The following is a 15,399-nucleotide window of genomic DNA, read 5'->3' as shown; positions in this document are numbered from 1 at the left end:
TCTGAGGAATAGAGAAGATGTATTGCAAAGTGTGTTAGGTAATGAATGAAACGGAATAGATGGAGAAGTATGAACTATCTTTCTGTTCAAATGCTGATATGCTCTGCCTTTATTTCCTTAAATTTTCCAGCCCTTTAATATTCAGATAAAAATGGTTCAGTTCCTGTTTCATATGCTGTAAGTTCAGAGGGCTCTCCATTATTTTTGAAAGGTTTAAAAACCTATATTCTTCTGAAGTTAGTCCGTGTATCCTCTTTTTGGTTATTTGGCTTCTCATTGACAGTTGAGTCTATCATAGCTGCTGTGTTCTTGTTTATGGCTTGTTACTGAGAATGTGGGACTGATACCCTCTTTAAATTTAATATGCTTTGGAAATAAGTCAATCAGAGAAAGACATGTATCATATGATCTCACTGATAAGAGGAATTCTTAATCTCAGGAAACAAACTGAGGGTTGCTGGAATGGTGGGTGGGAGGGATGGGGTGGCTGGGTGATAGACACTGGGGGGGTATGTGCTATGGTGAGCACTGTGAATTGTGTAAGACTGTTGAATCACAGACCTGTACCTCTAAAACAAATAATACATTATATGTTAAAAAAAAAAAAAGATAGTAGGAAGGGAAAAATGAAGGGGGGGAAGTTGGAGCGGGAGATGAACCATGAGAGACTATGAACTCTGAGAAACAAACTGTGGGTTCTAGAGGGGAGGGGGTGGGGGGATGGGTTAGCCTGGTGATGGATATTTAAGAGGGCATGTATTGAATGGAGCACTGGGTGTTATACACAAACAGTGAATCATGGGACGCTACGTCAAAAATTAATGATGTAATATATGGTGATTAACACAATAAAATTAAAAAAATTCAATGTGCTTTGGGGTGCCTGGGTGGCTCAGTCAGTTAAGCATCCAACTCTTGATTTCAGCTCAGGGCTTGATTTCTTGAACTCTGCAGGGGGTGCCGAGCCTACTTTAAAAAAAGTAAATTTAATGTGCATTATGTGATGCTGGCCTCATTTGGAGGAATGATGTAGGAACAACCACATTGTCTATTATTGTCTTGTACCTTAATTCTAGTATAGAATAGAGGGAATCTATTGTATAAATTATAGCTAGAGGGAATCATTGCTCAGGTTAAAAACCAGAAAAAAGTTGTAGAGGATTTATAGGGGATTTCTCTCTGGGCCACACCTATTCTTAACCTTGTTCTTTGTGTCTTGAGGTTTATCTTCCTTTCTGCTTCCTCAGAGGTAGAGCAAGAGATCAGAAGAGTGGGCTTTGCTTTACATGTGTACCCTATGAATTATAAATATACAAAGGAAAAAATACTTGATAGAATAATTGTTAAATCTCTACTCATTGTAAAGGCTTAAACTGTAAATATATTTTACAAAGTTTGAATAAATTCATGGATAGTAATTTATAAAAAAATAGCTTTTGAGGTTGAAGTACAATCATGTCTCAGTGTGTCTTACTATGAAACTACTATGAAGTAGCTTATTTTAAAAATTTATTGTTGAAGTATAGTTGACATATGTTACATTAGTTTCAGGTGTACAGCACAGTAATTCAACAATTCTATACTTTTGATGCTACTTTTAGAGACTCAGGATATACTAATACACTTCACTAACACAGAATTTTAAATATTCTAATGTTTTCCTGAGGCATTTTGAGTATTATCTTGTTGGCATTATAATCATTTTAAAATTTAATTCTGAAATATTTTATATTAATAGATGAATATGAACGAGAAGAAACTAGGCAAGTATATGTGGATCTAAATAATAACATTGAGGTAAGTGTTAGTAAAAAGTTAAATATTTTAAACAAAGGCATTTCTTTTTAATTTAAATTCAATTAGCCAACATATAGTACATCATTAGTTTCAGATGTACTGTTCAACAGTCCATCAGTTGTGTATAACAGCAGCATATCTAAGCAAAGTAGAGTGATAGCTCTTCTTGATAAAGGGATTATTATTTATTTGTTGACATATGATTATATCCAATAAGATTCTTAAGGTTCTATACTAGGAGTGTTAATGTTTTGTTATTTAGTAGCTTTTGAATTTACATGTTAGTGACACTATTTAATTTATCAAATATTAACTCTGGCGAGACTAGCATGTTATGACACATACCCATTAATTTGAAAAAACATACACAATACTATTAATCTGTTTCTGGTTCCTGCTTACCTTTCTTACCCCATCCCCTTTGTTTTCCACTTTGCTTCTCAGCTATAGTTGTTCTTTTTTATGTTTCTGAAGCTTGCTAAGCTCTTTCTGATCTTGGTTCTTTGACTTTGTTCTGTCTAGCACTTTTTGTGTCCAAGATTTTATGCAAATTCATAAGCTTCATTCTCCTTTTTTTTTTTAAATCCCCCTTATTACTTTATCTAAAATACCTTTCTATTCAATTATTTTCTATCTCCTCACCTCATTTAACTTTTCTGAAGAGCACTTAAAACTACATGACATTTATTTGATGTATGTGTGTATGTGTAAGTATTCTTCCTTACACTGGAATATAAGTTCTAGTAGGGTAAACACTTTGTCTTATATCTCAAGTGCCTAAAACAGTGGTTGGCACATAATAGATAAGCAGTAACTATTTACTGAGCAAATAAATGAATTCATACAATTTTGCAAATCAAGCTTTGTTGAATACTGAATGAACTCATGCTGCCAGATGATGGAAGTGTAATTTAGACTCTACTGGGGAAGGATCTCAGAGAGGTTACACTTTAGTGGGGGAAGACAGAAATTAAATAAGCAAAAAATAAAATTACAGATTTTGATATGAGTTATTAAGTAAATGACTAGAGTGCCAACAATCATTTTGCTGTTGTTTGGTATTATATAACATGCCTCCTGTGCCTTTAAGCATCTGGGAAGCCAATATAATAGGCACTTTTAATGGGTTTTTAGTAAATTATTTAATTATCACAAGTTATAGGGATTTCATTATTCAAAGTCGAGTGGTTTTAAATCTAATGATCATGAGAAATTTATTAATATTTTCATAGTTGGAAGAACCTATTTAAAATATGTAAGTATGATTCTTAAAAGTTGAACTTTGTTTCAGAAAATGATAATAGCTTTTGAGGAACTTCGTGTGCAAGCTGAGAATTCCAGATTGGAAATGCATTTTAAATGTACGGATCCTATTTAATTTTCATATTACTTTACTGATGTTTATATTTTTGTTAGATTCTTTTAATGTTTTCACAGCTTCAGTTTGATGCCCCAACTCTTTTAAATTTTGTATTCTTGGTTTTGTAAGCCCCTCAAAATCTTGTGGAATGTGGCAGGGAATTGATCTATGTTAAAAATACCCTTTTGGCTTCAAAGCTACATTTTCCCTGAAATCAAACTTACTATGATTTGTACTTAATTTTTTAGAAGTGTGAGTTAGTCTTATTTTTACATTTTTTGATAAGTTTTCATGTTAAAGTAATAAGTTGACCCGTGAATGACATGAGTTTGGCAGGTCCACTTATATTTAGATTTTTTTCAATAAATACAGCATAGTACTATAAATGTATTTTCTTTATGGTTTTCTTAATGCTTTTTTTTCTAACTTTATTGTAAGAATACAGCTTATAATACATATAGCATTCAAAATATGTGTTAAACAATTTTATGTTACAGGTAAGGCTTCTGATTAACAGTAGGATATTAGTTTAGTTTTTGGGGAGTCAAAAGTTACATATGAATTTTCAACTGTGTAGGGGTCAGCACCTCTAATGTTCAAGGGTCAACTTTATATATATTTAAAATCTGTTATTTCAGATTAGTGTGTTATAAAGAATAAACTCTTACCTATGTACTATTGTAAAAATAATACAATTTTATTGTTATACTTTGATATTTTTTAAATTCACTGTTTTACTAAACAGAAAGTTAGCAAGAAAAGAGCAGCTAAGCTTGTTAGAAACCTTTGAGGTTTAGTATCTAGATAAATGAGGTGAAATACAATATCAGAAGCTTTAAATTTTGTTATATAATTATGCTAAGATATTGAAGTATATCTGCTTTATTTTTAAAGTAAAAGAGGATTATGAAAAAATTCAACACCTTGAAGAGGAATACAAGAAGGAAGTAAATGACAAGGAAAAGCAGGTATTTTTAAAAAATCAACTCTGTATATTTTTGTATTTGCTAATTCATAAAATACTTAAAATTCCAAAAGAAATTATCTGCTGACTGCATGATGAATTTCTATAAGACAATTTTAATATTCTACATATTCAAATGTTTATCCTTTTGCCAGCAGAATTAATTTCCATTGATTCAAACATGCATGCACTGAATGCCAGCCCTTTTTTTAAAAAAAAAAATCAATGAATTTTCTACAATATTTATATTAGTGGGTAGTAGGACATTGTTGCAAAAATATTTTTTAAGAACTTTTGTTCAGATAAAAACCTTATAAGATGTAAAGATGATGATCATTGACCATTTAATCCACATTTTGCAGTTTGTTTTGAAATGCACTTACTATTCATGACACCGAGGATGGGGAACTAAAATATTCTTTTGCTCCTATTAATGTCATATAGTGGAAAACTTGAAAATAATTAATCTGCGTTTTTTTTTTTTTTTTTTTGATATTCACAAGGATGTCATTTTCAGATTATTACTATGTCAACTTTATCAGTTCAAGTTGTATGCTTCCCAAATGGAAAAGGATTTATAGAAAGGAATCCTCTTCTATTTCCCATTTTTTTCAGAGTTTTTCTTCTTTGATTTGCCACAAGATACTTTGTAATGATAGATAACAAGGGTGAAAAGTTAATTGAGAGTACAGAGAAGATACTTAGAGTTTTCTTTAGGTTCTGGTTAAATTTATATGTTATGCTTGGATCTTTTAAAAGAGTTAACAGTTTTCTATATTTTAGCTGAACTTTTAAACTAGATTTCTGAAAGAAGAAGGCCTTTTTAAAAGTTAAAATTGCACATATTATAAAGAACACAAAAGTAGAGGGAAGTGCTAAAAATAAAAGGCTTGTTGGAGTTCTGGGTGCATGGGCAGATGAAAATAGGGCAGTGAGGTTTTTCTGCCATCTTGAATCTGCAAGTCCTCAGCTTGTCTTTTTAAGTTTATCTTTTACCTTTTTCTTCACATGGGCTCTATATTCTAGTCATCTGAATATTTTCAGTTCTCTGAATGCAGCATGATCTCTTGATCCTTTGTGTTCTTGTATGAGTTAGAACGTTCATTTTTCTGTATTTGCCTGATTAATTTCTACTTGTCTATCAAGATTCAATTCAGTACTCTGAGAAGGATTAATTTTTGATTACATCCCCTAAGGCTGAGTTTTTCCTGATTCATATAATATTTTTGTCCTATTACTAATAATATTCAAGTATAGTTGTTGTCTCCTGGTCTAGGCTCTGAGGTTTTTTTTTTTTTTAAATGCTTTGTAGTCAGTATATTAAGGAGACATTCATACATTTCAAGAATTGCTTAATTCTGATATCTAGACTTAAGCTTGTGAACATCACTTTTAAACATAAAATTAAAGCTATTCATCATAATTTGCTATACTACAACATTAGATTACAGTTACTTCAGAGAATAAGTTAAATGGTTTAAAATAAGCCTGTAACATACCTTAAAAAACACCTTCCTATCTCATTCATGCAAATTAACTTCTCCACATAAATGTCTCTTCACTCTAAGTTACCCTGCTCCCGAAGTCACTACTCTGAAGCTTTTCATGGTCCAAAGAGAAGGAAAAAAATGTAACCAGGACTGATATGCGTATTAAAAAAAAAAAAGATGGCACAGCAGAAGGGAATGCGGTTCTATAAGTGCAAGCCATCTTTAAGTAACAGTTGAGACAATAGAATAAATGCAGAGGCAGCACGATGAATCCCACTTAACTACAGACCAACACTTCTCTGCAAATTAAGTTCTTTGTCTGATTGCCAGTTAAATACAGATTTTAACTTGATAGCTTAACAATTAAGAGTCATATACTGAAGTCAGTATACACACCTAACATTTCAGTTTGAGCTGTTTCATATACATAGAGCTGAAATCTGTTACAATGTATGGCCTAATGCTAGTGAAAAATTTTTTAAAAGTAGTTTTTATAAGTATTAAACTTATCTTGCACACTGAAGTCATCATACACAGGGCAAAGTCAGAGTTTTTATATTTGAGTTTATTCTTTATTTGACTTTTAAAACACTACTGTAGTTGAATATTAAAACAAAAACAATAGCAATTAGTGAGCTATGATTATAGTCCTTCACTCATTCATTACTGTATATAAAATGCCAGCAGTGTTATTCACTGGCCCCATTAAGAGGTCTGACACTGAACACCACCCTTGTGATGATGTTCATCATCCTCATATGAATCCCCATTGTGATGGCGCCGTCTTTCCTGATTTGGATCAAAGTCCACCAGTTCTACTTGGTCCATTTCATCAGTCTCTTCTACTTCCTTCCTCTCAGGTAGGAGTTTATCCAGCAAAGAGAGTTTATCAGGAGAGAGAGAGCCATTCTCAGGAAAGTTTACCTTAGCTTTAATGATTAGGTGACCCTTCTCATATGGTCTATGATAAATTGGCAAGCCTTCATTTAGCACACACTTGATATCTCCATGCTTGACAATCTGACCTGGATGAGAGGTGATGACGATGGTTCAGTTGTCAAAAATAGATATTGGCTTTTGAAAGCCACACAGTGCTTCAACCATCTATATGTCCATACACATGAAAAGGTCTTCTCACTGAGTAAAAGCAGCATGGTCCTTCTGACTTAAAACAGTGATAATATCTCCTGGTTCCAGTCATTCTTGGTCTCCTTCACCATGGAATGTTCTCTTCTGGCCATCTTTCATACCTTTGTCTATATGAACTTCTAGAATCTTCTCTTGAACTATCTTCCTTCCATTGCAGCTTTCACATCTATCTTGAGGACTGATCTGTTCCCCGTGGCCCTGGCACTCCATGCACACAGATTGAATTTGCTGAACCATTCCAGGTCCTATGTGATGAATTCTTATTTTCTTTTCAGTACCTCCACAGTTGGGACAACATTCTACTCTTTTCTAACCACCTCAGCTTTCATATTTGTTGCAAATCACATTCTTTTGCAGAGCTAGTTTTCTTGTTGCACCATTATATAAATCTTCTAAGATCACTGAGAGCTGATGTACAACATTTTTACCTCTCCTTTCTCTCTGTATCCTTCCTCCTCCTCCAAAAATCTTATCAAAGATGTCTGGGGGGGAGCCAACTCTACCACCAGCTCCACATTCTTTAATTGGGTGTTCTCCTCATCTGTCATATAATTCCCTTTTCTTTGCATCAGAGAGCACCTCATAAGCTTGAGAAATCTGTTTAAACTTCTCTCCTTCATTTGGATTCTTATCAGAGTGGTACTTCAAGGCCAGTTTCCTGTAAGCCTTTTTCAGTTCTTCTTGGGTGGCATTGGGTTTGACCTCCCAAAGCATCATAGTAAGTGGTTTCTTTCACCATTTTCTACAGCTGGTGACTGTGTTGAGGTCGGGGTGGGGGAGCGGGAAGGAGCGCGTTGCTGGGCGCAGCTCAGGCAACTGCCGCTCCTCCGCTTCTCACCTTGTGTTCTGGAAAGTTCCCTAGGCTCTAAGTTTAAGTTAACTTCCCTCCTCACTGTATACTCAATGCTTATTATGGTTTTTGGAACAGTGTAAATGCTCCATAATATTTATGGAATAAATGAAACAATAGATTTTATTATATATCTTCTAAGTTCTAACTTAAAATGAACATTATAACATTGGGTAGATCATATTAGTTTAAACATTTATTGAATGAATGAACATTGTGCAAGCATGTACTAAATGCCCTGGCACAACCAGCTGAAAAGCATATAAACAAGTACATAAAATCATAGGTGGTGGTAAATACTAAGGTGTCATATGTAATTTTTCATATCTCTAATGTATTACTTAAATATTTCATTTTAGGTATCACTGCTATTGCTCCAAAATACTGAGAAAGAAAATAAAATGAAAGATTTAATATTTCTGCTAGAGGAATCCAGAGATAAAGTTAATCAATTAGAGGAAAAGACAAGTAAGAATTTACATAAGAAAATATAACAATGTATCTTATGTATTACTCTTATTATATTTTAAATTTTGGCTTTCATTATAAATTGTTATAATGCTTTCCAGTGCTATAATTCTCAACCTGGATTGGATCAGTTGGAGGAGGGCGTAATAGAGTCACTTAGGGAGATTTTCATTGTACATGTGCTCTTCTTTTCACTTTTCCATACTCTCCCCTTCAGGGTTTCAACAAAATGCTCCAAGAAAACAGGGATCTTTTTTCTTTTGTTTACTGATGCATTCCAAGTGCCTAGAACAGTGCCTGGCACACAGGACACTCAATAAATATTTCCTGAATGACTGAATACACTGGGAACACTAAAGAGGGAGTATTCCTGGAGCAAGACATTTGGAAAGGCATTAGGGAAAATTGCTTGTTGAACTAAACCTTTGATCATTAAAGTTTTACTAGACAGTGAATTGGAAGGGAGGATGTAGGCAAGAAGAAATGCCTTGTGCAAGTCTTAGAACTGTCAAAGTTAGGGTATATTTGAAACACTGATCGGTGTGTTTTTATGTTAGAGAACTCAGTAAATGAGACTGGAAAAGAACAATTGGATCAGATTATGAAGAATCTTGAATGTCATGTTTAGACTATCTTAATATTTTTCAAACTTGTTTAAGGCACTTGGAAGGCATAATACACTTGTGAAACACTGTGCACCTTTCAGAACAACATACGGATTTTGTGATATTTGTCACTTTTGTCTTAAAAACATTCTCTTTTTCACATGACAAATAATTATCTAGTTCCTGTGAAACTATGTCGCTCATTTTCTCTTACTATCATTAATATATACTAAAATTAACTTCCTCTGTATTTTATATTCTTCCTATGTCACCATGATACTTTTGGCTACTTCCTCTACCCAAAAGGAGGAGCCTCTTACCTCCACTCCAAATATTTTGCCTAAATTCCAGTGAGCTCCTTATTCTAAAGAATGGCTTAGTCATTAATCATCTGTGACTATGGGTGTCTTACAGGCAGGGACTCTGTCTCATTAAATATCTGTGCAACTCAGGGCCCAGCATATTGCTATGTACATAGTTGTTAGGATGAATGGATATTTAATCTTATCATATAAAACTGGAAATAATTTACTGGCAATAAGTCTGTGTGATTCTGCAGACTCATAAGCAGTGAAATGTATTCATTTAAGTTACTTTTTATTGTGTCCCATGTGTATCTTTTATTCTTCTTTCATTTTGGAGATCTATCCATCTGTTTCCTAATCCTGCCTTCTGCTGTGTCTAATTTGCTTTTAAACCCATCTACGGAATTCTTAATTTTGGATTAATCATATTTTTTTCCTCCTAAAATAGCCATTTTATTATTTTTTCAAATTCTAATTCTCTGATTAAATTCTGTCTTTCTGTACATACTGTATGTTTTTATTTTTATTAAAGTATAATATGCAGTGTTATGGTTCAGATGTACAGTATAATGATTCAATAATTTTATACATTACTCAGTGCTCACCATAAGTGTAGTCACCAAACAACATTACTACAATATGATTGATTATATTTTCTATGCTATTCTTTTCATCTCCATGACTTGTTTTATAACTGGAAGTTTGTACTTCTTAATCCCCTTTATTTCACCCACCTCCCCTCTAGCAACCATTGAGTTTGTTATCTGTATTTAATAGTCTGTTTTTTGTTTGCTTGTCTTGTATTTTGGATTCTACATACATGTGAAATCATATGGTATTTGTCTTTCTGTGTCTGACTTTATTTCATTTAGTATAATACCCTCTAGGTCCATCCATGTTGTCACACATGGCAAGATCTCATTCTTTTTTGTATGGCTGAGTAATATTCCTATACACACACACACACACACACACACACACACACACACACACACATATCACATCCTCCTTATCCATTCATCTATTGATGGTCCCTTGGGTTAATTCCATATCTTGGCTATTGTAAACAATGCTGCAATAAACATAGGGGTGCATATATGTTTGAATTAGTGTTTTTGTTTTCTTCGGGTATATATCCAGAAGTGGAATTGCTGGATTTTATGGTAATGCTGTCTTTAACTTTTGGTGGAATATTTATACTACTTTCCAGTGTTTGCACCAGTTTACATTCTCAGCAACAGTGCATGAGGGTTTCCTTTTCTCCATATCCTTGCCAACACTTGTTATTTGTTGTCATTTTGATTCTAGCCATTCTGACAGGTGTGAGGTGATACCTCATTGTGGTTTTGATTTGCATTTCCCTGATGATTAGTGATGTTGAGCATCTTTTCATGTGTCTGTCGGTCTGTATGTCTTTTTTGGAAAAATGTCTATTCAGGTCCTGTGCTCATTTTTCTTTTTAAGATTTTATTTATTTGACAGAGAAAGACAGTGAAAGAGGGAACACAAGCAGGGGGGCCGGGATGGGGAGAAGCAGGCTTCCTGCAGAGCAGGGAGCCTGGCATGGGGCTTGATCCCAGGACCCTGGGATCATGACCTGAGCCAAAGGCAGATACTTAACGACTGAGTATAATATGCAGCGTTATTATAAACACTGCTCCTGTGCTCATTTAAAAAAATACTTTGTCTATCTAATTTATGAGAAAATGAGTGAGGGGAGGACCCTCCTGTGCTCGTTTAAAAAAATTATTTATCTATCTAATTTATGAGAAAATGAGTGAGGGGAGGAGGACCAGAGGGGAAGGGAGAGGGAAAGAGTCTTAAGCAGACTCCACACTGAGCACTGAGCCCAACTTGGAACTCAGTCTCAAGATCCTGAGATCATAACCTGAGCTGAAACTAATAGATGCTCAACTGACTGAGCCACCCAAGTGCCCCAGGTCCTCTACTCATTTTTTAAGTGGATTGTTTATTTATTTTGGTATTGAACTGTTTAACTTCTTTATAATTTTGGATATTAACCCTTCACTGGACATGTCATTGGCAGATATCTTCTCCCATTCAGTAGGTTGCCTTTTTGTTTTATTCATGGTTTCCTTTGCTGTGCAAAAGCTTTTTATTTTGGTGTAGTCCCAGTAGTTTATTTTTGCTTTTGCTTCCCTTGCCTAAGGAGATATATGCATAAATATGTTGCTGAGATAATGTGGATGGAACTAGACGGTATTATGCTAAGTGAAATAAGTCAGTCAGAGAAAGACAAATACCATATGAATTCACTTTTATGTGGACTTTAAGAAATAAAACAGGTGAACATAGGGGAAAGGAAGGAAAAAGAAGAAGAAAATTGAGAGGGAGGCAAACCATAAGACGCTGAAATCTAGGAAACTGAGGGTTGCTGAAGGGGAGGGGTGGGTTGGGGGAAGGGATGGACATTAAGGAGGTCACTTGATGTAATGAGCACTGGGTGTTATATGCAACTGATGAATCACTAAATTCTATCTCCGAAACTAATTTAAAAAATAAAAATAAATTAAAAAGATACGTTGCTGAGGACAAACCCCAAGAGGTTACTGCCTATATTTTCCCTTAGGAATTTTATGGTGTCAAGTCTCACATTTAAGTCTTTAATCCATTTTGTATTTATTTTTGTGTATAGTGTAAGAAAGTGGTCCAGTTTCATTCTTTTAAATGTTGATGTTCAGTTTCCCAGTGTGTGATGTTCAGTTTCCCAGCACCATTTATTGAAGAGATTTTTCCCATTATATATTCTTGCCTCCTTTGTTGTAGATTAATTGAATATATATATGTGGGTTTATTTCTGGGTTCTCTTATGTTCCATTGATCTATGTGTCTATTTTTGTCCCAGTACCATACTATTTTGATTACTACAGTTTTGTAGTGTATCTTGAGATCTGGGTTGTGTTCTTTTTCAAGATTGCTTTGGCTATTCAGGGTCTTTGTGGTTTCATTCAAATTTTAGAATTTTTTGTTCTAGTTCTGTTAAAAATACTGTTGGTATTTTGATAGGAATTACATTGACTATATAGATTACTTTGGGTAGTATGGATGTTTTACCAATATTAGTTCTACTAGTCCAGGAGCATGGAATGTCTTTTGTTTGTATCCTCCTCAGTATCTTTCGTCAGTGTGTTATAGGTTTGGAGTACAGATCTTTCCCCTTCTTGGTTAAAGTTATTCTTTGGTATTTTATTCTTTTTGGTGCAATTGTAAATGGGTTGCTTTCTTAATTTCTCTTTCTGCTACTTTATTACTAGTATATAGAAATGAAACTGATTTCTGTGTATTTTGTATCCTGTGACCTTACTGAATTAATTTATCCGTTCTAGTGGTTTTTTGGTGGAGTCTTCAGGGTTTTTTTCTATCTATAGTATCACGTCATCTGCAAATAGTGAAAGTTTTGCTTCTTTCTGACCAATTTGGAAGCTTTTTATTTCTTTTTGTTGTCTGCTTGCTGTGGCTAGGGCTTCTAGTACTATGTTGAATAAAAGTAGTGAGTGGATGTCCTTATCTTGTTTCTGATCTTCTAGGAAAAGCTTTCATTTCAGGTTTTCACCCTTAAGTATGATGTAAGCTGTGGGTTTTTCATATATGGCCTTTATGATGTTGAGGTATGTTCCCTTTAAACCTACTGTGTTGAGGGCTTTTATCATAAATGGCTCTTGTACTTTGTCAGAAGCTTTTTCGGCATCTACTGAAGTGATCATATGGTTTTTATCCTTTCTCCTATCGATGTGGTGCAGTCACATTGATTGATTTGTGAATATTGAACCACTCTTGCATACCAAGAATAAATCCCACTTGATCATGGTGAATGACTTTTTAAAGGTATTGTTAGATTTAGTTTGCTAATATTTTTTGAGGATTTTTGCATCTATGTTCATCAGAGATATTGGCCTGCAGTTATCTTGTTTTGTGGTGTCTTTATCAGGTTTCAGTATCAGGGTATTGGTGGTCTCATAGAATGAATTTTGAAGATTTCCTTTTCTATTTTTTGGAATGGTTTGAGAAGAGGTATTAACTGATCTTTAAATGTTTGGTAGATTCACCTGTGAAGCCATCTGGTCCTGGACTTTTGTTTGTTGGGAGTTTTTTGTTTACTGATTCAATTTCATTGCTAATATTCAGTATGTTCAAAATTTCTATTCCTGATCAATTCTGTGAAGATTTTTTTAAAAGAATTTATCTGCATCTTTTAGGTTGTCCAATTTGTTGGCATATAATTTTTCATAATATTCTCTTATAATCTATTGTATTTCATGGTGTTGTTATTTCTATTCTTTCATTTCTGATTTTATTTGAGTCCTCTATCTTTTTTTCTTGAGTCAGGGTAAAGGTTTGTCAATTTCATATCTTTTCAAAAAACTAGCTCTTGGTTTCATTGACATTTCTATTGTTTTTTTTTTTTTAAGGCTCTATTTCATTATTTCTGCTTTAATCTTTATTATATCCTTCCTTCTACTGGCTGTAGGCTTTGTACTTTCTTTCTAGCTCCTTTAGGTGTTAGGTTAGGTTGTTTATTTGAGATTTTTTTTAAAAATTTATTTATTTTAGAAAGAGAGAGTGCAGTGGGGGTAAGGGCAGAGGAAGAGGGAAAGAGAGAATCCTAAGTAGACTCCATGGTGAGAGTGGAACCCAATGCTGGGCTCATTCCCATGACACTGAGATCATGACTGGAGCTGGAACCAAGAGTTGGATGCTCAACTGACTGAGCCACCCAGGCACCTTGATTTTTGTTTGTTTATTTGTTTGTTTCTTGAGGTAGGCCTGTATTGCTATGAACTTCCCTCATAGAACTGCTTTTGTCCCAAAGATTTTGGATTGTTGTGTGTTGTTTTTTTTTTAATTTATCTTCAATTAGCCAACATATAGTACATCATTGGTTTCAGATGTAGAGTTCAGTAATTCATCACTTGCATAGAACACCCAGTGCTCATCACATGTCTTCCTTAATGCTGGTCACCTAGTTACCCCATCCTTCCACCCACCTCCCCTCCAGCAACTCTGTTTCTTCCTCATAGTTATGAGTCTCTCATGGTTTGTTTCCCTCTCTGATTTCTTCCCATTCCTTTTTTCCCTCCCTTCCCTTTTGATCCTCTGCACTGTTTCTTATATTCCTCATATGACTGAAACCATATGATAATTGTCTTTCTCTGATTGACTTATTGCATTCAGCATAATACCCTCCAGTTCCAACCATGTTGATGCAAATGATAAGATTTCATCCTTTCTGATGGCTGAGTAACATTCCATTGTGTGTGTGTGTGTGTGTGTGTGTGTGTGTGTGTATACACACCACTTCTTTATCCATTCATCTGTCCATGGATATCTTGGCTCTTTCCACAGTTTGGCTATTGTGGACATTGCTGCTATGAACATTGGGGTGTGGGTGCCCCTTCGGATCACTACATTTGTGTCCTTGGGGTAAATACCTAGTAGTGCAATTTGTGGGTCATAGGGTAGCTCTATTTTTAGCTTCTTGAGGAACCTCCATACTATTTTCCAGAATGGCTGCACCAGCTTGTATTCCCACCAACAGTGTAAGAGGGTTCCCCTTTTTCCACATCCTCACAAACATTTGTTGTTTCCTGACTTGTTGATTTTATTCATTCTGAATGGTATCTCATTGTGGTTTTAATTTGTATTTCCCTGATGCCAAGTGACGTAGAGCGTTTTTTCATGTGTCTGTTGGCCATTTGCATGTCTTCTCTGAATAAGTATCTGTTCATGTTTTCTGCCCATTTCTTGACTGGATTATTTGTTTTTTTGGGTGTTGATTTGATAAGTTCTTTGTAGATCTTGGCTACTAGCCTTTTATATGATATGTCATTTGCAAATATTTTCTCCCATCCATAGGCTGCCTTTTAGTTTTGTTGACTGTTTCCTTTGCTGTGCAAAAGCTTTTTATCTTGATGAAGTCCCAATAGTTCATTTTTGCTTTTGTTTCCCTTGCTTTTGGAGATGTGTCTAGGAAGAATTTGTTGCAGCTGAGATCAAAGAGGTTGCTGCCTATGTTCTCTTCTAGGATTTTGATGGATTCTTGTCTCACATTTAGGTCTTTCATCTATTTTGAGTTTATCTTTGTATGGTGTAAGAAAATGGTTCAGTTCCATTTTTCTATATGTGGCTGTCCAATTTTCCCAGCACCATTTGTTGAAGGGCACTGACACTAAAACAGACACATAGACCAATAGAACAGAATAGAGAACCCAGAAATGAACCCTCAACTCTATGGTCAACTAATCTTTGACAAAGCAGGAAAGAACATCCAATGGAAAAACAGTCTTTTTTCCATTAGTTTTTGGTGTAGTGTCCAACGATTCATTAGTTGTGTATAACACCCAGTGTTCATCACAACAGGTGCCCTCCTGGGTACCCCAACTCCCCCCCCCC

The 15,399-nt window shown here is 34.7% G+C and overlaps 1 protein-coding gene and 1 pseudogene across 3 annotated transcripts in view; one reads left to right on the top strand and one right to left on the bottom strand.

The window, feature by feature from the left end:
* The window catches only part of SYCP1 (synaptonemal complex protein 1), a 129,066-nt gene that overhangs the window by 19,983 nt on the left and 93,684 nt on the right, over positions 1-15,399 (top strand). For all 3 annotated transcript variants that reach the window (XM_028102103.2, XM_028102102.2, XM_088022917.1), the window contains exons 8-11: positions 1,739-1,797; positions 3,089-3,158; positions 4,052-4,125; positions 7,970-8,078. In XM_028102103.2, the coding sequence (XP_027957904.1) occupies positions 1,739-1,797; positions 3,089-3,158; positions 4,052-4,125; positions 7,970-8,078 (312 nt within the window). The remainder of the gene's footprint in view (positions 1-1,738; positions 1,798-3,088; positions 3,159-4,051; positions 4,126-7,969; positions 8,079-15,399) is intronic.
* LOC114208005 (dnaJ homolog subfamily A member 1 pseudogene) lies at positions 6,317-7,499 on the bottom strand (annotated as a pseudogene).

The sequence above is a fragment of the Eumetopias jubatus genome, unplaced genomic scaffold, assembly GCF_037043125.1.
Source record: "Eumetopias jubatus isolate StellerSeaLion01/CBP00866 unplaced genomic scaffold, mEumJub1_p1.0 scaffold_4, whole genome shotgun sequence".
Taxonomy (NCBI): Eukaryota; Metazoa; Chordata; class Mammalia; order Carnivora; family Otariidae; genus Eumetopias; species Eumetopias jubatus.
The sequence above is the reverse complement of the archived record's forward strand: the minus strand, read 5'-3'. Positions and strand labels throughout refer to the sequence as shown.